Below are 24,654 nucleotides of genomic sequence, written 5' to 3' on the forward strand. Positions count from 1 at the left end.
CTTCTGGCAAACCAGAGCAGCACATGGAAACACCGTTTACCTTCCCGCTGTAGCGGTTCCTATTTATCTACTTGCATTTTGACGTGCTTTCGAACTGCTAGGTTGGCAGGAGCTGGGACCAAGCAACGGGAGCTCACCCCGTCACAGGGATTCGAACCGCCGACCTTCTGATCAGCAAGCCCTAGAGACCACTGAAATAAATGGACCCAAGTTAGTCACGTCCATTAAAGCCAATGGGTTTACTCTGAGTAGGCCTAATATAAGAAACAACCTTCTGGCTTTTGGTCTTCAAATATTGTTATAGGTGTATTGCTATTAGAAATTACCAATTATGATCAGATTACAGAGAATCATAAAATTAGCTTCTTGGGCCCAAGGGGACTCTATACTTGTTTTTCTTGAAGAGCAGCACCTTCTGCCTCTATTGCCTCCCAGCAATGCTTTTAAACAGCAGTGGAAGTACTAGAAAGGGGGGGGGCAACAGAAAGGGGCAAGCATATTATGTGAAGGTGAATTTTGCCCCACTTTACTTTTCTCTAAAGTAAATCCAATTGGTTTGACTCACAGGCCAGGTGTGTGGTTTCTGCAACAGAGGAGGGTGTGTAGGCCAAGGTGGAAGCCTCCTAAAAGGGGCTGCAAGGGAAGTGAGAGCCAAAGACAAGTGTTAGGGCGGAATTGCTACAGATCCCTCCCCAGAAAAGGAGGAGAGAGCTGAACTCCAGTGGCTTGGAAGGAAGCCTTCAGCCCACAGAGGGCGGCATTTCTCTATCTGTATGAAACAATCCTATGAAAAATGCCTTTCTGTCACGAAGCAACATGAGTCTGGCAATGGGGTGTGGGGAGCTGTTTGTATGGGGAGCTCCCCCGCCCCGTACTGCCTATGTGGGAACCAAGCTTTCAAAAGCAGCTTGTGCTACAACATCAGGGTCAGCTACTGTTGGCCATGCTGGCTGGGGCTGATGGGAGCTGGGCTAACACACAATCTGTCTCTATTCCTGCGTTAACACACTTGCGCGAGTCTAAGCAGCGGTTTTAAACCCGGCCTACATGCTCTGACAAAGCTTCAACTAGTTGACAGCAAAATGACACTAGTGTAGCCTTTTCTTTCTCTGTTGCCGTAAATTTTTCAAGCAACCGTTATGTTTAACACGCAAAACCCAGAGAGAGAAGTCTGCAGATTTTAAGCCCATCATAGGAGAAGGCCTCTCTCTGAATTTAGACCTCCACAGTCGCTCTGCATCTCATGTATATGAAATAAAGTGGAGCAAAATGAAAACATTTTGGGAAGAAAGGCTTGGGGCTGGCTTCTCATGGGAAAGGGAAGAGAAGGAAACCTGAATAACAAAAGCACAAAGGGGGGTGGGTGGGGGCGAGAGAGATGTTTGAAATCCGCTAACATCAGTGCTCCCGTTTCTGATTCAAGAGGCCTGCGCTCTTTATTAGATGCAGATCAGTTTCCTTTGCAGGTGATGCGGTCCCAGCATTACATCACCAGGAGAGCAGCCAAGGAGCATCTCAGTGCCAGGATGACTGAAGCAGAGAGGAATGTATTATCACAGGCTACTGAGAAACTCGCCAGTTCTTTCTTTGCTGGGGGTGCTGCGATGGAGAGCAGAAAAAGTCATTAGAAGAGCGTATGTTTTCATAGGAGGAAGAGCCGGGGATCCAAGGATCCCCTGCGTGTATCTACAATTATAGCTGTGCATTTTCAGAGGGGGTGGAACCAGGAGCATTAACAAAGACCATATTTGTGACACTAGCACTGAAGCAGGATAACATTGTGATATATATGAACGAATTATTCCCATATCTGTAATGTGGATTCAACAGTACAAGAGAGTTGACAATAGGTTTTGGTTGGGCAGAAAGGTTCGATCAGTGGTGAGAAACAGTATATGGGATGCTGGGATTAAAAATGTTAATTCCCCCTCTATAATATCTCTGATATCTGGAATCCTGCAGTTCTGCTGAAAAATGTCTTTGGAAAACCCGTTGTTTCCCATCAGAATAACCCCTGAAATGCAGAGTTTATTCAACAGGCTGTCTCTTAATGCTCACCTTTCACGCTCCTGCTCCAAGAGATTGGTAAAGTCATCGCTCTTATTCATGTAATCTGTATGTTTATGCTTCTCATTTTCCAGCTCGTAAACTGTGCGCCGATGGCATTTCTCTGCCAGGAGGAGCTGCTCGAGCATGCGCCGGTATGTTTCCTTCTGCTTCTCTTCCAGTCTGTCCAGCTGGTTGGTTGAAATATAAAATGGACTGTGTTAAATACATTGTTGGCTGACATTGGTACATCTGCTGAACAAGGATATCGCATTAACGTAAACGTGGCATGGCCTCTTTCATTGCCTATAAGCAGTCACTAGTAATAAACACCACTGATTCCCATTAGCTTCGCCCATGACAGATCAAATGTAGAGGAGGACGACAGTTAAAATTGTAACCATACCAAGCTGCTTCAGCAATGAGCTACTGACATTTTGATTTTGATGAGGGCTTAGATTGAAGGAAGGGACTACTGATTATTCGGCACACTATTTCAGATTTCGTTGGAAGGAGAAAGAGATTTCAGTGTGAAGGAAGGGAAGATTCTCAGTGAGGTTTAAAGGCTCACTCTTAAGTCTCTTCAGAATTAAACTGTACAGAGCAGTTTAAGAAGATTAGTTGTGATTTCCCTTTTATACTTCATGATCACTATAGCAATGTTCTCAATGACAGCTAACAGTTACCCCTCTCTTAAAAAAAATGGGGAAAAGTCTGCCTTTGGCATCTATGCCTAGCACAGAGACCCATTCTGTAATAATAGTCATCCATTATATAGAGTCAGCAAGTTAATCAGAAGTCAGATGTTTCTGTGGAATAACTAAATGGGATTTGGGACACAGGGTGATTCACACACCCCAAACCCCACAGTATCCCTGGGGCTTATGCTTTCAAGGCCAACAGGCCGTGTTTGGCTCCTGGGCTTCGTGTTTTCCACCCCTGTTCAAGAGAAAACACAGTCAACTTCACAGGACTACATACAGATATCACAGTGGTTTGGTCACTGGTGTGCTGTGCTGCTGTGGAATTTGCAAATGGTGACATACTGTTGCCCTTGGTTCCACATTCAGAACATGCATGTTTCCTCAGAGGTAATTCTCACAGTGTTCTCTTACTCAAAGGCATGTGTTTATCCAATCACAGCCTCAAAGTCTGCTCTCTAGATTTTTAATTTTCGGAAACTTTGCAAACATGGAATGTGCTGAGCGCTAACACACTATCACTATAGAGGATCAGATTAGGTATCTATGTACGCAAGTGTCGCCACTGTCACATGTGGTGCAAGATAGGAAAACAGAGACATGCAAGGTTGGGGGTGTGCCCATGCCTTCAATCGTGGTATTTTGTAAAGCAAATCGCAAATGCAAGTCAAAAGGAAAAGGACATCCTGACTCAAGGTTCCTAAAGTAATTTGAAAGGTGCCTACCTCTGAAATTGGCTTCTCATAGACATCTTCCCCTACTGATTTCTCATGAGCAAGGGTAGCATCCCTGTGCAATATCCTGAGGACATTCTCTGGAGCTGAAGAGCCATAGTGCGCCTCCAGAATTTCAGGCTTTATTTTCTCTGTTTTCAGCATATGGATCACGTCTTCTCGAGCCTGCAAATTGACAATATTATTAATATTACTACTACTATCATTTAATTAATTAGGGACCCATGTGGCGCTGTGGGTTAAACCACAGAGTCTAGGGCTTGCTGATCAGAAGGTCGGCGGTTCGAATCTCTGCAACGGGGTGAGCTCCCGTTGCTCGGTCCCAGCTCCTGCCCACCTAGCAGTTCGAAAGCACGTCAAAGTGCAAGTAAATAAATAGGGACCGCTCCGGCGGGAAGGTAAACAGCATTTCCGTGCGCTGCTCTGGTTCGCCAGAAGCAGCTTTGTCATGCTGGCCACATGACCCGGAAGCTGTCTGCGGACAAACGCCGGCTCCCTCAGCCTATAGAACGAGATGAGCTCCGCAACCCCAGAGTCGGACACGACTGGACCTGATGGTCAGGGGCCCCTTTACCTTTATAATTTAATTACTAAAACAATGAAATAGCAACATTCTTGACTGCTGATGTACTGTGGGCTGTATCCAATGGTGTCCATGCATAAGCTGGGCACTTTTGGGGCAGTTCTGAATTCCTCATCTGAGGCCCTGTGGGTGGTAGGCAGGCATCTGAGAGCCCTCTAGGAACCAAGGCAGCTGATGTGGGGACCTCCAGTGCTGGGGCAGGGATGTCCAGTTCCAATAGCATCATTAGTGTGGGAAGGGCCCCACTCTGTTCATTCATTCATTTTATTTCAACAATTTGTATAAAGCTTAATGACAGCAGTCTCTAAGCAGTTTACACAGGAGACCCCATACAATGAGACACCCCCCCCCCCAATTCATAGCTGCCAAGTTTTCCCTTTTCTCGCGAGGAAGCCTATTCAGCATAAGGGAATTTCCCTTTAAAAAAAGGGATAACTTGGCAGCTATGCCCCAATTCTTGCTTCTCGGGAAGCCTGCATACCCAAGGGCTGATCACTGATGCCAGCTTTGAGGCTTTGAAAAACAGGATTTGACATATTTGTAGTGGTCATATCTATTGGCTGCCATAATAGCTGTATGAAACCTCCATGTCTGGATGCAGTTTACCTCAGAAAAGCACAAGCTGGGAACAAGCAACAAGGAATGGCTATCACCATTTTGCCATGCTGTAGGGAAGAAGCTGTTAAACTCATGGCTTACTCATGAGTAGCCCTGTCAGCCAGGATTGGTTTCAGCTAAGTAAGGGTGCGGCGGCTGGGAAGATGTTTCAAGCCTCCAGACTCAGGCTGATGTCTTTTAAGCCTCAGAAGGACCCAGAGAAAGAGGAAGCCTGGGGGAGATCAGCAACCAGTAGAGCTTATAAAGAACTGAAATTATGTACTCATTGTAGCTATTTATCCAGCTGCTGCATTCTGAACTAATTGTGCCTTTCAAACAGCTTTCAAGAGCAGCCCCACTCTGAACACATTATAGTAGTCTAGTTGAAAAAAAATCCGGGACATGCTGGGCTTCCAGAGAAGGTTTACTGATTGTTGTTAGAGAATGTTGGTCTGATCCTGGAAAGGAATTACGTCTGGGGGCATTCATAGTTCCTAGCATGTTGTCTTCAAAGCTCTGGCATACCTGCTTTGCATAGGATGCTGCTGTAGTAATTATTTGGGTTAAAAGTACTGATTCGCAACACATCCAGAATTGTTTAACCATCAGCAATCTGAGCATTCCCTGGGTGGAAGCAACACCCCATTAGCTAGTTAATTTTAGGTTCAGTATAAGATGCTCATGAAGCCCAACTGTTTCCTTGCTTAAAAGCATCACTGCCTTTTAGCCACCAACAACTTTGTTTCCTAGCTGATTGATGTGCTGTGTAAGATAATAATTGAACTCTGCTGTTAAAAGAGATCTGTTACTTCAATTATATAATGACCATTGCACATGGAAGGAGCCTAGCAATGCTTAAGACAAATAGCACCACTCATAAATAAAGTTCTTTACGAAATCATTCAAGATTTATTAGATATTATTAACTTCCCAAGATAGCTCTTTGAGCCTTTATGGTGCACAGCTAGGGGTACATGACTACAGGCACCATGAAACAGGGGATCAAAGTTTACTAAGTCCAGACTTTTTCTTCTGATTATGCTACACCCATAACTGTCCATAACCCTGGACATGAGCACTCTGTATTCCTCATTCAGTTTATTAATAGTGCAACAGCTGCTGCATACTAGGATCAGAAATAAGATAAGGTCATGGATCCCCAATGCAGTGTTGTGGTCATACCAGTGGTAAACTTTCTAAATTTTAAAGGACTGTGCACTGGGCCTGACAAAGAACATAAATAAAAACTCACAAGGTGGCCCTCTAAAGCAGTGCTCCCCAACCTTTTTATCACCGCGGACCAGTCAACGTTTGATAATTTTACTGTGGCCCGCTGGGGGGGGGCGTTTATTGTTTATATTTTATTTAGATTGTTTTGATTTAATAATTTTAATTTAATTGTATTTAATGATCCTTAGGCGGCCCGGTACCAATTGATCCACAGACCGGTACCGGTCCGTGGCCCGGGGGTTGAAGACCACTGCTCTAAAGGATTTCAGGTGCCTGTTCTTGGGCAGCTGCAAACATTATCTCTCACAGCCAAAAGAAAACTTCTCTTCAGTTTCTGGCAATTTAGGCTAGTACGGCATGTGTCTTTCAGATGTTCATCATCCATATTGACAACATATCTACATGCAATACAGACCATAGCTGCCAAGTTTTCCCTTTTCTCGCGAGGAAGCCTATTCAGCATAAGGGAAAATCCCTTAAAAAAAGGGATAACTTGGCAGCTATGATACAGACCCAGCATCAGCATCCTGGGGCAGCTGCTAGGGCTTCTACCGTGTTTCTCCAAAAATAAGACACCGTCTTATATTTATTTTTCCTTTAAAAACCCCCACAGTGGCTTATTTTTAGGGGATGTCTTATTTTTTATTACGCGTCCAGCCTCGCCTCTTCCTTGGGGCCCTCCAGAACTGCGCCTATCACTATGTCTTATTTTCGGGCTATGGCTTGTATTGCGCAAATGCTTAGAAATCCTGCTATGGCTTATTTTATGGGTATGTCTTATTTTAGGAGAAACAGGGTAGATTCCCCACAGGGTCCACCACCGTGGGAAACTGGGACCATGAGTCTCCATTTTAATTTCTCACAATACACTGGAATGACAATATATTGGGTATCCCAGGGCTTTGTGGGAAATTTAAGTGGCGGCTTCCACCTTTGGAGTGGAAAATCCAAGGAGCCCATCAACACAGCAGAAGGCCCACTAGATGATGCTTTGCCCAGGCACCCCTCAAATTTTGAGCCGGCCCTGATGCAATACAGGGGTAGGAAACCTTTTTCAACCTGAGGGCTATATTTGTTTCTGAGCAACTTTCTGGGGTCCGCCAGAAGCAAATGCAGGCAGAGAAAAACATGCAAATGTTTCTTTTCTACAGTATGTGAGTTTCCACACATACTCACAAAGACTGCTTTCCATCCTCCATCTAGTCGTGAGGAATTATAAGGCCTCAAGGACACATTCCAGCCAGTCACAAACATTCTGGGTATGGAGCAAGGCCTGTGAGGGATGTGACCTGGGGAGAGTTTCAAGGGCCAGATGAAGAGGTCTCGAGGCTCACATTCAGCCCCTAGTCCCGAGGTTCTCCACTTGCATCTACTATATATTTGGAAAGTGGTTTGCTTGTCTGTCCACCCACTCTCAAGATGACAATGCACCAAGTTTGGCACCAAGGTTTCTGAGGTGGGGGTGGCAGACTTTGTCACTGTTTGGTTTCTGGGTGCCATTTTGAATCAAGATAGTGGACAAAAATGTGACTTTGTCCATTTGTTGGGCGCCTCTCAAGATTTGTCACCAAACTCAGCATGGGGGTTCAGGGGGGGCATAGTCTTCATCAAAGTTTGGGTGCTGGGCACCATTTTTAATCAAGATGGAGGACCAAACCGTGTTGTGACTTTGCCCGGTTTTTGGTGTGACATATCCAAACTCACAAATTACACAATCCATAAATTTTTTTAGTTTCTACAGATTCCCAGGCAGCACCAGGCACTCCCCACTACTGTGTTTCTCCCAAAATAAGACACGTCTTATATTTATTTTTTCTCTAAAAAAACATATTGTGGCTTATTTTCGGGGGATGTCTTATTTTTTTATTGAGCATGGTACGGGGCTTTCTTGCGCCGCCCGCTGAGCCCGCTGCTGGGTCCCTGGGCTTCGTGCGGTGCGGCGCGGCGCGGCTGGGGCTGCTGCCGGCTCCTGCGACTTCGCGCGCCACCCGCTGAGCCCGCTGCCAGGTCCCTGGGTTTTGTGCGGTGCAGCGCGGCGCGGCTGGGGCTGCTGCCGGCTCCTGCCGGGTCCTGCGGCTTCGTGCGCCGCCCGCTGCCGGGTCCTGGGGCCCGTTCAGTCGGAGCTCGGCGCGTCTCTGTGCTGGGGCTCCCGCTGGGCTGGGGCTTGGCGCGCGCTGCTGCGTTTGCCGGCTCCCGCTGGGTCGGGTAGGTACCGGTACCCCCAACATGTCTTATTTGGGGGGGATGTCTTATATATTTTTGCCTTTAAAAGATCGTGCCATGGCTTATTTTAGAGGCACGTCTTATTTTAGGAGAAACACGGTACTTATGTGTCTTTTTAAAAGATAAAATATACAGTTAAAACTTTTTCCCATGTGTCAGCAACACAACATCATCCCTGTTGCTTATTCAGGAGAGACAAATGAATAGCCCAGTGAAGTACCAGTTATACCAATTCAATGAATGGACTAACTCTGTTACATAATAATGCTGTGCTGGTTTGCACACACCCTCAAGCAACTAATAAAGTCTGATGTCAAAGGCAGGATATTGGGCCAGACAGACCGCTGATCTAAACCAGTGAGCCTATTATATTATTCTCTCTCTCCCCCTCTCTTTCTCCCTCTCTCTCTCTGTGTGTGCATGTGCATGCAACTATATATATAAACTGCACTTCCAATGGGGCTGAAGGCTTTGCCTCCAAACGTTCAGAAGACAAAATGAGGAGGTGAGAACTGTGGCGATGCTGCAGAGCCCCACTTTTTTACTTCTTACATCAGGCTTTGAAACAGATCAAATGCGCCCTGCAAGACATCTGTCTGTTATTTCCTGCCGTATAGCTTTTGGTTCGGCTTTATTGCCAGAGAGCTGCACAGATGATGTCACTTTTTCTGTGAAAAGAACCGGCCACCAGAGCCTTTTCACTGACATAATTCATTATCTGTAGTCTGGCCTGGGGACAGCAAATTCCCATGACCAGGAATTAACTATATACACTGCCTGATGTTGTCAGACTTTTAAAGGGTTGAAAGATATCATTTCTTGTTTTGTTGACACTGAAAGGGAGCCTTGTTCTGTATTATCGCACCAAAGGGGGAAGGTTAGTCGCAAGCCTACGGTTCCGCGATCCTTGGCATTACAAGAAGCAAAATCAAAAGGTCAATGTAGATTATGTACACAGATCAAAGCATGTTGCGATATGTCTTACATGCTTCAGGAATTAAGGCATCACAATGGACAAACCAGCTGACTCGTGGTTTGCCCTCGCTGGTTATTATAAATGCTCTCATGGCCAAATTTAGCCATCTGCAGATATTGTGTCCATCAGGTTTATCAGTGGCTGGAGTTGCTGAGGGGAACCAGAGCTGTGTTATTCTCTTCTCCAGAGATTGCTGGAGGCTCTTAGGAAGACGAAGGGACGCCCATGGGTATCTATTGGTTGTGCTCAAGTTGAGTAACTGTGTTATGATGCTGAGTAAAGCCTGCAGCCATTTGACCAAGACCAAAGAAAGAAGAATAAGGAAAGAAGAACAAGGCTCTGGGGCAATCCTCTAATCCTGAGTTTCCAATCCCAGGGAACTGGCATTGTTAAAAGGAAAAAAACACGACACATTGAAAGCTTAATATATTGCCTGTTTTGTCCTTCAGATGATCCAGAGTCCTGCAGCGGTGCAGCTTCTTTGCCATCCCATTGGGTTGGGGGGAGGACACAATTCCCACAGTGAACATGGAAAACTGGCCGGGGGAACAACTACTGCAGCTGTGACGTTCAGGAGGTGTGGATAGAGCAAGGATGGGGAAGATTCTGCAGCTTGAGGGCCACCTTCCCTTCTGGGCAACCTGATTTAAGTGTATGAATCCCTTGAATTTCTGTTTTAGTTGTTTCTATATGTTGTTACACTGTTTTCTTGGTTTTAAGCTGTACTTTGGTTTTAAAAGGCATCATTTTTATATTGTACATAGAACTTTGTTTGTTTAGTCGTTTAGTCGTGTCCGACTCTTCGTGACCCCATGGACCATAGCACGCCAGGCACTCCTGTCTTCCACTGCCTCCCTCAGTTTGGTCAAACTCATGTTCGTAGCTTCGAGAACACTGTCCAACCATCTCGTCCTCTGTCGACCCCTTCTCCTAGTGCCCTCAATCTTTCCCAACATCAGGGTCTTTTCCAAGGATTCTTCTCTTCTCATGAGGTGGCCAAAGTATTGGAGCCTCAGCTTCACGATCTGTCCTTCCAGTGAGCACATAGAACTTACTATTTAGAAATTTAGTAATATTAAGTGGTTTGGAAATGTTTTAAACAAAATAAATTTGCAATGGGAGAAAAGCTCCCATTGGCACCAGGAGCCTTCCTCCCTTTGGGACCTGCAAGCACTGGCGGCAGAGTGTGTGTGTGTTGATTCCAACCAGGACTGCAGCAGGGGCAAAGGGTTAAAAAAAACCCTCCTCCACACTCTGGTCACGTTTTAGCTCGGGGCCCCTTGTGTTGGGATGGTGGAAAAGATTGGTTCATCTCTCACTGAAAGGTGAATCTGCCTAACTCATACTTCCCAAAACCACATGGGAACCAAAATGCAACCCTCCTTCAAAATTTGCACGTCTCTGAATTTTGCAATGCATTTCTGCAGCCAAGTCGTGTTCATAAAAGCATGTCCTGGGGGTAAAGTATGCATTAAAAATAATCACATATTACTGAAAATAAGATGCAAAAATGCATTGCAAAAAAATGTGTATTAGGGGAAACTGAATGCAAATGTGTTTATACCGGTAAGGAGAAATTTGCGCTAAAATGCTGGTGAATTTTCACAAAGACATTAAAATAAAAAGAGGTGGATAACGGAACTTAAGACTGAGAAACTGAGAGAAACTGAAATTGACAGATTCACCCATCCCTGCTTACATTTTTGCTAACCAAAAATCACAGACATGCCTTGTCAAACTGATCACATCTAGCACAGTCAGGTCTAGCTTTGCCCTTAGATTAAGAGTCAAATTTCTTACGGAGTGGTGTGGGGCCTGGGAACTGTGAGTTCTCCTCTGCTCATGGAAAGAGGCTTTCCTGCAGCCTCATCCCCTCCTCACCACCCAAAAATAGAGGCTTAGGGGCAGACTCCAGTAGGACATACTCCAGAATAGCATTTGGTGTGACCCAGGGGCTGCAGCTGTGTGGAGGAAACGGCAGAAATCCAAGACCACAACCCCTTTGCTCAAGTGAAAGGGCCATCCACTCTTTCAAATGCTTCCTTGGATCCAAGCCAGTGTTACCTAAATGAATCACTGAATAAACACACACAGGAGACCGAGAAAGAGGCAAGCTTTGGGTGGTCCACGTCTTGCTTGGATACAGATACCAGAGTAGAAGACACAAATAGTGTACAAGTACCAAGAGGTCATACTGAGTTGCAAAAAAGTAGTAACCATGAAAGGATTGGGCCTGTTGTATTTCAAAACGTAGAACTGTAGAGTTGGAAGTGACCACGAGGGTCATCTAGCCCAACCCCCGTGCAACACAGAACTCTTTTGCCCAGCGTGGGGCTCAAACCCATGACCCTGAGATTAAGAGCCTCATGCTCTACCAACTGAGTTACTCCACTGTTTATATGTGCAAGGAACGTTCACAAGCCATAGCGTAGTGAAGCCCACTTCAAGGTACTTGTATTGGTTTAATAAGGCCTGGCTCCCCATAAGAGGCTGTGCATTCTTGGCTCTACAACCTCTGGCTGAGCCTTGCTGCTCGCAATGTGGTGTCATGTGAGAGGGCCTTCTCAGTGGGGGAGCCTTCCCCGTGGTAAAATCTCTCCCTTCCACATCATCCAGGCCTAGTTTCATCTACAGTAGGAATGGCAAATTGTGGTCCTCCAGATGTTGTTAATTTGCAGGTCCCATTATTCCGGATTATTGCCCATGCTGGTTGGGGCTGACAGGAATTGGGAGTTCAACAACATCCAGAGGCTTACAGGTTTCCTATCCCTGAGCTATCCCTGAGGAGTCTTGGTAGACCACAAACTTGACATGAGTCAGCAGTGTGATGCAGCAGCTAAAAAAGCCAATGCAATTCTGGGCTGCATCAATAGGAGTATAGCATCTAGATCTAGGGAAGTAATAGTACCACTGTATTCTGCTCTGGTCAGACCTCACCTGGAGTACTGTGTCCAGTTCTGGGCACCACAGTTCAAGAATGATACTGACAAGCTGGAACGTGTCCAGAAGAGGGCAACCAAAATGGTCAAAGGCCTGGAAATGATGCCTTATGAGGAACGGCTTAGGGAGCTGGGTATGTTTAGCTTGGAGAAGAGAAGGTTAAGGGGTGATATGATAGCCATGTTCAAATATATGAAAGGATGTGTGAGGGACAGGGGATATCGCGAAGTCCCTCCCCTCCTGAGTTCAAGCCCATCCCCGAGCACAGGGGAAAGCAGAGAGAGTTCCGATTCCAGTGGGGAAGCAGGAAGTCGTGTCCGAGGCTCAGGCAAGGTAGAGGAGCCAGGGTCCCAGGTGGGACAGGAAGGGGCGAATAAGGGGGGGAGACCCATCCCCCCAACTCCGGAATTACGCAGAAAGAGGAGGGGAAAGAGGATGGGTCTGCCAAAGCTTTTGTGTTGGAGAAAGACGCGCCAAAAGCCATTCGGAGGTTCTGAAACCGACTGACCACATCACTCCGTGTAAATAGCAATGACTTCAGCACTGTAAATACGCAGCACCAATAAAAGAATAAAATGCAGAGCTGCGTAGCGTCGTTACTCTGAAGTAGCCCACTCCGGCCACTGTGACAGCAACCTCCGAATCCTTTTTTGGGCTACTTTGGAGTTGCCGGGATGAGCGTGTCAGAGGCGGAGAGATGGCGGCAGATCGCGGAGAAAGCCCAGCAAGAACTGCAGCAGCTGTCGCTGCAGGCGCAGGGGGAATTGAAGGCAGCTAAAGAAGAGACTAAGAAGGTCCAGGACGACCGGCTACAACTTGCGGAACAGGTGAGAGCGCTACAGGAAAGAGAGCAGGAATTAAGGGCGGTGGCGGTAGACCTCCAAAACAAGCTGGATGCAGAGAAAAACAAGGCGGGAGGGGCACCCCAAGTCCAAGTGCTGCCAGGAAGGAGAGCCGGGACCCTAGTAAGCAAGTTCAATGGAGACCCGAGGGAATATCAGGGCTTTGAGACTGAGATTGTGTATGCTCTTGAGCTGCACCACGATGAGTTCCCTGATGATGAGCACAGGGTAGCGTTTATTGTGGAGCACCTTACCGGGGCAGCCAGGGAGTGGCTAAGACCGTTAATCGCAACAAAGAATCCTTGCATGAAGAATGTCCAACTATTTCTAGAAGGTTTGAAAACGATGTATTCGTCCGATAGTCATATGGACCAGACTAAGGAGGAACTTCATAATTTACGCCAAGGAAATATGACAGTTCGCGCGTATTGGGCGAAATTCACCATGCTGGTGCACAGATTGGGGTGGGAACTAGAGTCACCCCCAATGCAAGCGGCGTTCTACTTGGGGTTGCATGAGGAGGTGAAGGATGAGCTCTCGAGAGGTCCAAAGCCCAGTAATATGGATCAGCTGAGCAAAGCGGCTCTGGCGGTGGGGGTGAGACAGGAATCCCGGTGGAGCGACAAGCAAGCAACGCACGCAAAGCGGGCTTGGTTCCCACGGTCGCAGGAGAAGCCACTCCCCCAACAACCCTTTCAAGCCACGCCTGGGGCCAGCCAGGACCAGGAACCCATGCAGATTGATAGCGCGCGCGCGCGGGCTTTTCAAACCCCAGCGGCGCCAAGACGCAAGGAGGGAAGGGGTGGGAATTGCTTTCTCTGCAACTCCCCCCAGCATCTCGTCAGAGACTGCCCACATCGCAGGGAGTGGCAAGGAAAGGCGGGAACGGTTGTGCCCTCCCCCACTGACGCAGCACCACAGCAGGGAAACGGGAAAGCCTGGCTGCAGGAGACAAGGGGCGGCAGCCAGGCACAGTCAGCAGACAACAGCCCCAGCCCACCCACCCGCACAGAGAGGAGCAGAGCCAGCCCACCCCTCCCAGAGCAGGAGTGGTTCTAGAAGTGACGCTCACGCTCCCGAATGGCTATCCCCTGACGGTCCTCGCCCTAATTGACAGTGGGGCGTCAGCGAACTTCTTCTCGAGAAACTTTGCAGAAGAGCACCAGATCCAGCTTCTGCAGCTGGATTTTCCTCTGCACGTGGCAACCATTGACGGCAGAGAGCTGCTGGGAGGGGCCATCACTCATCAAACCCCCCCCATGAAAATGACGGTGGGAAGGCACTCAGAGACACTGGCATTCAACGTCACCACCATCTCAGACCCCCCCATCGTCTTGGGCATGAGCTGGCTGGCGCGCCACGACCCCTCCATCAGTTGGCACCAGAGATGCATCACTTTTGGATCGGACTTTTGCCTGGAACATTGCATGCAGCACCAACCAGGGGAGGGGCCTCCGATAGCCACGGTGGCCACCATGCACGTCAAAGGGGGTGAGGCGATACCCAAGCCGTACTGGGACCTGCAGGAGGTCTTCAGCGAAGCGGAGTCCGACCACCTACCCCCGCACAGGCCTTTTGACTGCCAGATCAACCTGGTGCCAGGGGCAACTATACCCCCAGCCAAGCTGTACGCCATGTCAGACCAGGAACTGGAGGATCTGCGCGCTTTCATCGACAAGAACCTCAAGCGGGGGTTCATCAGAGAAAGCAAGGCAGCAGGGGGCAGCCCGGTCTTCTGGGTGGACAAGAAAGACACGCAACAGCGCCGTCTTGTGGTGGATTTTAGACGGCTGAATTCAGTGACAGAGCCAGTGGCTTTCCCCATGCCCAGAGTGGATGATCTCCTGACAGCGGCACGCAGGGGCAAGATTTTCACCAAGCTAGACCTGAGGGGGGCGTACAACTTGATCAGGATCCGGGAAGGCGATGAATGGAAAACCACGATGTTCACGCCTCTGGGCTCTTTTGAATATCTGGTGATGCCCTTCGGGTTGCAAGGGGGCTCAGCATGCTTCCAGGCCTTCATGCACCACGTCCTGGGGTCCCTCCTCTTCAGGAAATGCTTGGTCTTCCTGGATGACATCCTTATCTATTCCGATGACCCAGTGCAGCATGTGAAAGATGTCAGGGAGGTGTTGCAGCGCCTGAAGGAGAACCACCTGTATGTGAAGCTGGAGAAGTGCAAGTTTCACACCAAGGAGGTGGACTTCCTGGGCTACAAGCTGTCAGACAAGGGGCTGGCGATGGACAAGGACAAGGTGCAGGCCATCCTGGACTGGCACAGCCCCAGGACGCGCAAAGATGCCCAACGCCTACTAGGCTTCGCCAACTTCTACAGGAAGTTCATCAAGAACTTCTCTCGCGTTACGGCTCCCATCACTGACTGCCTGAGAGGCAAGCAGAAGTTCAGGTGGACACCAGAGGCGCAAGCAGCGTTCGAAAGCCTCAAGAGGGTGTTCGCCTCAGACCAGAACCTGTTCCACGTGGTTCAGGACGCGCCCCTACGCGTGGAGACAGATGCTTCTGATAAAGCTGTGGGCGCCATTTTGTTGCAACTGGACGCCAACAGAGAGTGGAGACCCTGTGCCTTCTTCTCCAGGAAGTTGACCCAGCCAGAGCGAAACTACACGGTGTTTGATCGGGAACTTCTTGCGATCCACGCTGCGTTCCAGCACTGGAGACACTTCCTGGTGGGCGCCAAGCACCCCATCCAGGTGTGCACAGACCACAAGAACCTGGAGTTCTGGAGAACTGCCAGGGTGCTCAACCAGCGGCAGATACGGTGGGCAGAGTTCTTCTCGAACTTCAACTTCTCCATACACTACATCCCGGGAGAGCAGAATGTCAGGGCGGATGCCCTCTCCCGCAAGCCAGAGTACATGGAGGAGGAGGCGCCACCGGCACCCAGGCACATTTTCCCCCCGTCAGCATGGTCCTGCGGAGCAGCAGTGGTGAGCGAGGCGGAACTCACAGCACTGACGGCAGCGGATGAATTTGCCAACCGCATCTTCAGAGAACTGAGAGGGGGGGGGAGCAGGCAAAAGACTTTGCAGAACGCAGGGGGCTGCTTTTCTACAAGGGTGCACTGTACCTGCCCACCACCCAGCTTAGACGTACGGTCCTCAAGCAGATGCACGACAACCCAACGGCGGGTCATTTTGGGAGGGACAAAACCGCTCACCTAGTCATGAGACACTTCTGGTGGCCAGGGGTGCGGGAAGATGTTCGAGACTATGTACGGGGCTGTGACACCTGCCAGCGGGCAAAGGTGGTCAGAGCAGCGCCACCGGGATTGCTGGAGCCCTTAGCCACGCCACACAGGCCGTGGGAAGTGGTGTCCATGGACTTCATCACAGATCTGCCTTCTTCCAGGGGCAAGACCGCAGTGTTGGTGGTGGTGGACCTCATGTCCAAAATGTGCCACTTTATACCGTGTGCCAGGGCGGTCTCTGCAGAAGAGACAGCCAAACTGTTTGTGGATCACGTATTCAGACTGCATGGATTACCTTTAAGGGTTATTTCGGATCGTGGCCGCCAATTTGTTTCCAGGTTCTGGCGGCGGCTCATGAACCTCCTGCAGGTGGAGGTCAGCTTGTCGACAGCTAGGCACCCGCAGACCAATGGACAGGCGGAGAGGGTCAACGCCATTCTGCAGCAGTACCTGAGATGCTACGTCAGCCAGCGGCAAACGGACTGGGTGGATCGCCTGCCACTGGCAGAATTTGCCTACAACAATGCGGTGCACGTCTCCACAGGGGTGTCGCCCTTTAAGGCCAATTACGGGCGCGACCTCAGATCTTTCCCAGAGAGGGAGGGGGAGGAGGAGGAGGAGGGCCCGCAGGCTGAGGATTGGGCAGAGGAACTGGAGACGGTGCACCAGCAGCTCAGAGAACATTTGGAGAGGGCCAAGGAAGCGTACAAAAAGGGGGCAGATCGCCACAGGCGACAAGGGGAGGTCATCAGGGTGGGGGACAAGGTTTGGTTGTCCTCGGAGGGCCTTCCCACCAGAGGGAGGTGCAAAAAGCTGGCACCCAGACGGCTGGGCCCCTTCACGGTCACGCAACAGGTCAACCCGGTGGCATACAGGCTGGCACTGCCAGAGGACATGAGGGTGCATCCAGTGTTTCATAGATCGCTGCTGTCGCCGTACAGGGAAAGCAGCAGGCTCCGAGACAGCGAACAAACCCCCGAGGGAGGGGGGGAGGGGAGGCAGGGAGCAACTCAATGAGGCCACGGCCATCCTTGATTCACGGAGAGGGGTGGGGGGCCTGGAGTACCTCATGGCATGGGAGGATGCTCCACCGTCCCAGAATGAATGGGTCCCGGCCACTCAGATACAGGAGGAATTCTTGGTGGAAGAATTTCACGCCCTCTTTCCCCACAGACCCAAGCCCTGGCACATGGAAAGGGAGGGGGAGGAGGAGGAGGCACGGGAGAGCAGCTCCCCATGGCGCTGGGAAGCGGAGTTTGAGGAACCAGAGGATGAGGTATGGGTGCCACCGAGATCCACCCAGTCAGAGGAAGGAGCAGATTGGCAGAACATTTTTACCCCCACCAGCTCTGACGCCACGGACTTTTTGGGATTCCCGTCCTCCCAGGCGGAAGGGGGGGGCTCGCAGGACTGGGGGGAGGTGTTCACACCAACGGGCTCGGAAAGCACTGAGTTCTTAGGCTTCCAGTCGTCACCGACACCTGGGGGGGGGGACCTGGGGAGGGGTGAAGGAGAGCTTGGAAGGGGGGTGGATGTGAGGGACAGGGGATATCGCGAAGTCCCTCCCCTCCTGAGTTCAAGCCCATCCCCGAGCACAGGGGAAAGCAGAGAGAGTTCCGATTCCAGTGGGGAAGCAGGAAGTCGTGTCCGAGGCTCAGGCAAGGTAGAGGAGCCAGGGTCCCAGGTGGGACAGGAAGGGGCGAATAAGGGGGGGAGACCCATCCCCCCAACTCCGGAATTACGCAGAAAGAGGAGGGGAAAGAGGATGGGTCTGCCAAAGCTTTTGTGTTGGAGAAAGACGCGCCAAAAGCCATTCGGAGGTTCTGAAACTGACTGACCACATCACTCCGTGTAAATAGCAATGACTTCAGCACTGTAAATACGCAGCACCAATAAAAGAATAAAATGCAGAGCTGCGTAGCGTCGTTACTCTGAAGTAGCCCACTCCGGCCACTGTGACAGGATGTCATATGGAGGAGGGAGAAAGATTGTTTTCTGCTGCTCCAGAGAAGCGGACATGGAGCAATGGATTCAAACTTCAAGAAAGAAGATTCCACCTAAACATTAGGAAGAACTTCCTGACAGTAAGAGCTGTTCGGCAGTGGAATTTGCTACCAAGGAGTGGGGTGGAGTCTCCTTCTATGGAGGTCTTTAAGCAGAGGCTTGACAGGCATATGTCAAGATTGCTTTGATGGTGTTTCCTGCTTGGCAGGGGGTTGGACTGGATGACCCTTGTGGTCTCTTCCAACTCTATGATTCTATGATTCTATTGCAAAGTCCCGACTAATCACTTAAGTGGAGCAGCACAAGTATCTATTTTGTGGTAAACAGATGTGTCAATAAAATGCGTTTTGGACTTAACTTAGTTCCCCCATAATTTTGGTGGCAGTCTCATAACTAAGAATGCAAAATTGCCCCTCATTCTTCATTGCCACATATTTAATTTGCAAAGTTCTTTGCAAAGTGTTGATATCTGATGGGAATATGCCCAATGACACACTTGTTTGATATTTTGGCAAGAATCTAATGGCATTTTTTAAAGATGTCAATTGTTCAGGCACCTGGTGGTATTATTATTATTATTATTATTATTATTATTATTATTATTATAAAAGAAAGTCAAGTTAAATGCCTACTGAGCAAAAGACAGAAACAGCAAGACTTTGATGTGCAGCACTTGTTCCATTTGAGCTGGCCAACAGGTGGAGCCTTTAAACCAGATACACACAAAACTAGAAAGGAAAATCCTTTTTAGGTTGGCTGTTTTGCATTTGCTCTCATTAAGAAGGCATACCAGTATATTTTGCGCAAGCAGTGTGGCTTGCACCTGAAAAGAAGACCAAGAGATCCCAGTCTATTTATAATCTATTGATATCTATTGATAATCTAGGCAATGCAAGAACACAGAGGTATGTGATGAATGGCATTATTGTGTCAGACTTCCTTTATTCTGAGCACACACAGACACGTGTTCCCTCATACAGCAAAGGAAGCAGAGGTGCTCCACTGTGGCATAGCGATTATACCGTAGGAAAGGGCCATGGGCCAATGGAATAGTGTTCAATCGCTGGCATTACCAGGTAGGGCTGCGAGAAACCACCACAGAACTTTGAAGGGGCCTGGCCCCTTCATTTAAAATATTGGGGGGTCTGCCCCCCGCCCCCTACCAGGCACCCCTGATTATAACTAAATCAGTCACATCGTGTGCATTGCCCTAGCATGTGCTTCTGTTGTGACATAATGGCTATTTAATGTAAAACTATCCTGCCAACCTAGCAGTTCAAAAGCATGCCTTTATCCTTCCATTTGTAGTTGCTAGCAAAGAAAAATCCCTGCTGTCAATTAGCCTGGTTTCGTTTATTTTGAAAGGGGAATTACCAGTATGTAGCTAGTTCAGTCAGATGCCTGCTGGACTGCTATTGCTCGTGCTGGCTAAGGCTGATGGGAATTGCAGCCTTATGATATCTGAAGAGGTATCTGGGTGGTGCTTGTGTTGTTAACAGGTGGTTCCTCTCCTATCTCCTGCCTCATGTGTTCGAAAGGTCCTTTCCTTATCTATTTTGGTCAGGTGGTGCCACTTCCTGCCTCCTACCTCCCCTAACCAAGTCTGCCAAGCATTTCACTGAATTTTTCAACCACGTTATAAAAATCCAGCTGCCTTCTTCCACAACAGGATAAACTCTGATAGCAAAGTTAGCCCTTCCCTGTTTCGTCACCGCAAAATGTATAAAGATTTGTTTGCAAATGCCTGGCATTAGTGTAACACTAAAAAAAGCTGCAGGGCTAGTCAGCCGTTGGCTCTTCCTATAGGAAGACCCAGAGAGAGAAGACTATGGTTAAAGTTCCATAATTCAAAACACTGAACAAGGTGTTGACTGCATACAGCAAAGGAAAGGAAAAGCATATATAACATGCTACAATGTACAGTGGTACCTCGAGTTACAAACTCCGCTAACCCGGAAGTAGTATCTCGGGTTGAGAACTTTGCCCCAGAGAAAGGAAATTGCGTGGCGGCGGCACGGCAGCAGCGGGAGGCCCCATTAGCTAAAGTGGTACCTCAGGTTAAGAACATTTTCAAGTTAAGAACGGGCCTCCAGAACAAATTAAGTTCGCAACCGGAGGTACCACTGTATTAGGTCAGCTACCAACATGGGTTTGACCAAACTGCGGGAGGCAGTGGAAGACAGGAGTGCCTGGCGTGCTCTGGTCCATGGGGTCACGAAGAGTCGGACACGACTAAATGACTAAACAACAAAAAATAGTTGGGCAGTCCTGCCAGACTCTTCACCCTTAGCTTATTATCATCTGGGCCACTCTATCCATTGATTTGACATGGAATCATCATGGGGGGCGGGGTTGGGGGGGGAATAGTTCATTTAAAACAGACACACAACCACCCTGTGGATCATTCAGTCTATTCATTTCAATAGCTCCTTCCCCCTGAGAATATCAACAAATGCTGGTATAATAGGTGCTGAGTTTCAGTTCTGCTTTTGTTGGGCGGAGAAGTATTATATGTTTCTGTGTATTTTCTGGCAAAAGGCTTCCCTGTTCTGTTTGTGTGATGCTGTCTTGTACAATGGGATTTTTTCTTTCTTTCCTAATTAGTGATTTTTGGATGCTGTTATGAGGCAGATGGAGTCATACAGACTTAGATGCTGACTAACTGGGCTCTCATTTCCTTTACAGAGATCACAGGGATGTAGTTTGGCCTTCAATCTTTCTTGACCTCAGAGAGGAGACTTGGCTTCTCCTTTCTTCCAAGTCAACTGGGACTTTATGCCTTTGAAGGAGAGTCCAAGTGTTCTCCCTAAGATCACTCATTCATTCATTATTAATTTTTTATAAGGCCTTCCTCCCAAAGGAGCCCAGACATATGTCTCCAAAATGGTTGGATTGTATGGCACATGTACAAAGGAACTCTGCATTATATATGTCAAGGCACAAATGTCTTCTATAGCATAGAAGCAAAAAATAATTCAAAAAAAATAATAAATAGGGGGCAGAGAATTTCTGATATACCTGTAGTTCTCCTTCCATTATACTAAGGAGACGAATCAGGTCCTCTTTAGAAAGATCTATTGATTTCTTGCTTTTCCGCTCACTAGGACCTGGCAGTCTGCTGTGCTGCTTGACGTTGCTTGAGCCTGAGCCTTCATCTTCTTTCCGGTTAGATTTGTTCTTTTTCTTAGCATCTTCCTGAAGATTTTGGTTTTCTGTGTTGTTTATAATGGTCTTTGACTTGGAGAAATGCCCATTGGATGAGCTTTCTCCACCTTGATTTCGGGATCTCATCCTGACCTGGATAAAACATAAACAAAAATAAAATAAAATTGGATGCTAGGTGTGAGGGACAGGAGCTATAGACTGCCCCCTCCCATCGTGACAACCAGTTCCTCCCCGAGTACAAGCGGGAGCGGGGAAGGAGATGAGTCTAGCGGGGAAACAGGAAGTAGAGGGCATGGCTCTGACAGGGTCACAGAGCCCCTGCACCGACCGGGAGAGGAAGGAAGGGAGAGGGAAAAGGGGAGGCAGGAAAACACGGCTAGAAGACCCCTCCCTCCAGTTCCGGAGCTGCGCATGAAGAAAAGGGGGAGGAGATTTGGGATTCCATGACTACTTTGTTGGAAAAAGACGCGGGAATCCCCATTCCGGGGTACTGACCCAGACCGAGAACATGTACATTATACAGCTTCTGCACTGTAAATAGTCTGCACATAATAAAAGCATGAAAAGGCAATGTTTCGGAGTCGTTACTCTAGAGTAGCCGCCAGCGCCCCTGTGACACTAGGGTAAATAGTTTTATTTGAAAACGTGTGGGAAAATATTTGTTTACTTTCTTGTCATCTGCGACAGGAACTTCCAAACCAGTAACAATGTATTAATCTTTTTTTAAAAAAAGTAAGATACTTTCATAATAATTACAAACAAAACCTTGTTCGATGAAATTCTGCAGAAAATACTTTGATATCTCATTTAAGCATCTAGGCAGGTTCACTGCAGTTGTCAGTCAGCCACACACAATGAAACAGAATTTTGGCAAACTTTATGCGAGTCGACCATTTTAAAAGTGAAGGAGGAAGATGGCAAAACTATTGCTGCAAACCTAAATCTACTCAGATGTAAGCCACGTTAAGTTTGGTGTAACTTCTTCCCAGGTAAGTTGGTACCAGATTGCAGCCTCCAATAACAGGGCCATATTCGGTTTTGGCAACAATTAAATGCTTAGCTCTTCAACAGTCACTAAAAGGACTTGGCGAGACCGTACAAAACTGTAGCTTCCTCCCAAAGTTTCTCACTGCAGAATATTTAATATTTTTGTCCATACAAATACTTTCAAATTCCGGCTTTCATTCTCACCTGCAATGTTTGTCACAATTTCATACCTCTCTCCTTCCCTCCCTGCATAGCTTCCATTTTCCTATGTAGCTTTCCTGCCCTCAAAAAAGGCTTCCATCCACCTAATCATTACCAGTTTCTCTCCAACTGCACCTCTCAGCCTCTTCTAAAGTATTGTAAGATGTAGAAGCTCCTCTCTTGAACTAATCAGTAAAGACCATTATCCTCTGTGGCTTAAAATCTCTCCATGATATCCTCTTCTGTCTCTGTTCTTGCAACATTTTTTCTCAAGGGGGAAAAAAACCCTCTGTCTGTAATATTAATTAATTAATTTTGGGGGAAAACTACAGAGCAGAGAGGGACGCGGGTGATGCTGTGGGTTAAACACAGAGCCTAGGGCTTGCTGATCAGAAGGTCGGCGGTTCAAATCCCCGCGACGGGGTGAGCTCCTGTTGCTCAGTCCCAGCTCCTGCCAACCTAGCAGTTCAAAAACATGCCAAAGTACAAGTAGATAAATAGGTACCACTACAGTGGGAAGGTAAACGGCATTTACGTGTGCTGCGGCTTTGTCATGCTGGCCACATGACCTGGGAGCTGTACGCCGGCTCCCTCGGCCAATAACACAAGATGAGCACCGCAACCCCAGAGTCGCTCATGGCGGGACCTAATGGTCAGGGGCCCCTTTACCTTTATATGTTCAGTAAAGCTTAATTCAACCACATAAAGGCAAAAGGCCTTGTGGTCAATATTGGCTTATGAGATCCTGAACCATAATAATAAATCTGCAAGATCTCATCCTTACTTCTTATGTCACTTTTCAAACTCCAAATTAATTCTTTTAAATCCATCTCAGACTCAAATCCAGAATTCCTCCTTCCATGTCACAATCAACCAAAAAGATGGCTTGATGAAATAATTTGTGAAGGCATTCAATACTGAAGGTAAATGTTTTCAACATATAGTTGCAGCTGTCCCCCCTTTGTCTTTTGAGAAGATCAAAGCAGGTGTGTTCAATGGACCTCAAATTTGTGCCCTTGTTCGAGATGAGGAATTTGTCAGGAAGATGAATGGCAAAGAGAAGAAAGTGTGGCAGTCTTTCATGGCAGTTATCAAAAACTTCCTTGGCAACAAAAAAGCAGACAACTATGAGGTTGTGGCTGAAAAAATGTTGTTGGCTTTCCACAATCTTGGGTGCAATATGATTTTGAAGCTCCATTTCCTGAACAGTCACCTAGATCAATTCCTCAAAAACCTTGGGGCAGTCAGTGATGATTGCTGGAAGGGCTTTAACTCAGTGGCAGAGCAGATGCTTTGCATGCAGAAGGTCCTGGGTCAATCCCTACCCTGCATCTCCAGAGGCAGCTAAAAAAGACCTCACCTGAAACTAGCTTGTGGCCATTCATTATACACAATACTGAGATGGCCTGGATGGATCAAGGTCTAACTTGCGATAAGGTGGCTTGCCATGTACTTTTGTAGTTTCCAATACCATGGTTCAATCTCCATTGCCATCCTTAAGCTCTGTAGCTGCTTCACCATTTTATATCCCCACTCAACCAGTGACATTTTTCTCTCTTAGAAGATCAGTGCCCCCACTCTAAAAATAAATATCTATTATGAACATGAACAATGGGGTTTAGGAAACAATTGGTATCTCAGGATTGTGGTGGAAAAATAAACATTGGCCAATCTTTCCTTTCAGGCCAATTCAATTTGCTACTGAACTGTAATGGGTCATGAGCGTTTCAGTCTACAGGTACTTCCTTTTCAGGAAAAAGTACTTGGCTCTCATGGCGACTCAGATGTTTTGTGGGGTCTGACTCCACCCCATCAGTAAATGACATGAACATCACATAATAATGACCTATTTGTAGAACATGCTTTTTATTGATGAGCAGTACAGTACATTTTTATTGGTGAGCAGTTCTTGGGGGAAGGCTGAGCAGGATCTCCTAGTATAGTGATGGCAAACCTTTTAGAGAGTGAGTGCCCAAACTGCAACCCAAAACCCACTTATTTATCGCAAAGTGCCAACACGACAATTTAACCTGAATACTGAGGTTTTAGTTTAGAAGGGGAGGTTGGCGAATCTATGTGGAGAGAGAGTGGAGCAATACAGTGGTACCTCGGTTTCCAAACAGCTTAGTTCTCAAACTACTTGGAACCCAAACACTTCAAACCCGGAAATGAATGTTCCGGTATTCAAACTTTTTTCGGAAGCAGAACATGCTC

At 47.8% G+C, this 24,654-nt stretch overlaps 1 protein-coding gene across 4 annotated transcripts in view; it reads right to left on the reverse strand.

Moving 5' to 3' along the window:
* The window catches only part of FILIP1 (filamin A interacting protein 1), an 84,912-nt gene that overhangs the window by 25,226 nt on the left and 35,032 nt on the right, over positions 1-24,654 (reverse strand). For all 4 annotated transcript variants that reach the window (XM_035109584.2, XM_035109583.2, XM_035109582.2 and 1 more), the window contains 3 exons: positions 21,106-21,384; positions 3,473-3,646; positions 2,059-2,237 (listed from right to left, as the gene is read on the reverse strand). In XM_035109584.2, coding sequence (XP_034965475.1) covers positions 2,059-2,237; positions 3,473-3,646; positions 21,106-21,378 — 626 coding nt within the window. In that variant the 5' untranslated portion in view covers positions 21,379-21,384. The remainder of the gene's footprint in view (positions 1-2,058; positions 2,238-3,472; positions 3,647-21,105; positions 21,385-24,654) is intronic.

Source organism: Zootoca vivipara, chromosome 3 (genome assembly GCF_963506605.1).
Source record: "Zootoca vivipara chromosome 3, rZooViv1.1, whole genome shotgun sequence".
NCBI lineage: Eukaryota > Metazoa > Chordata > Lepidosauria > Squamata > Lacertidae > Zootoca > Zootoca vivipara.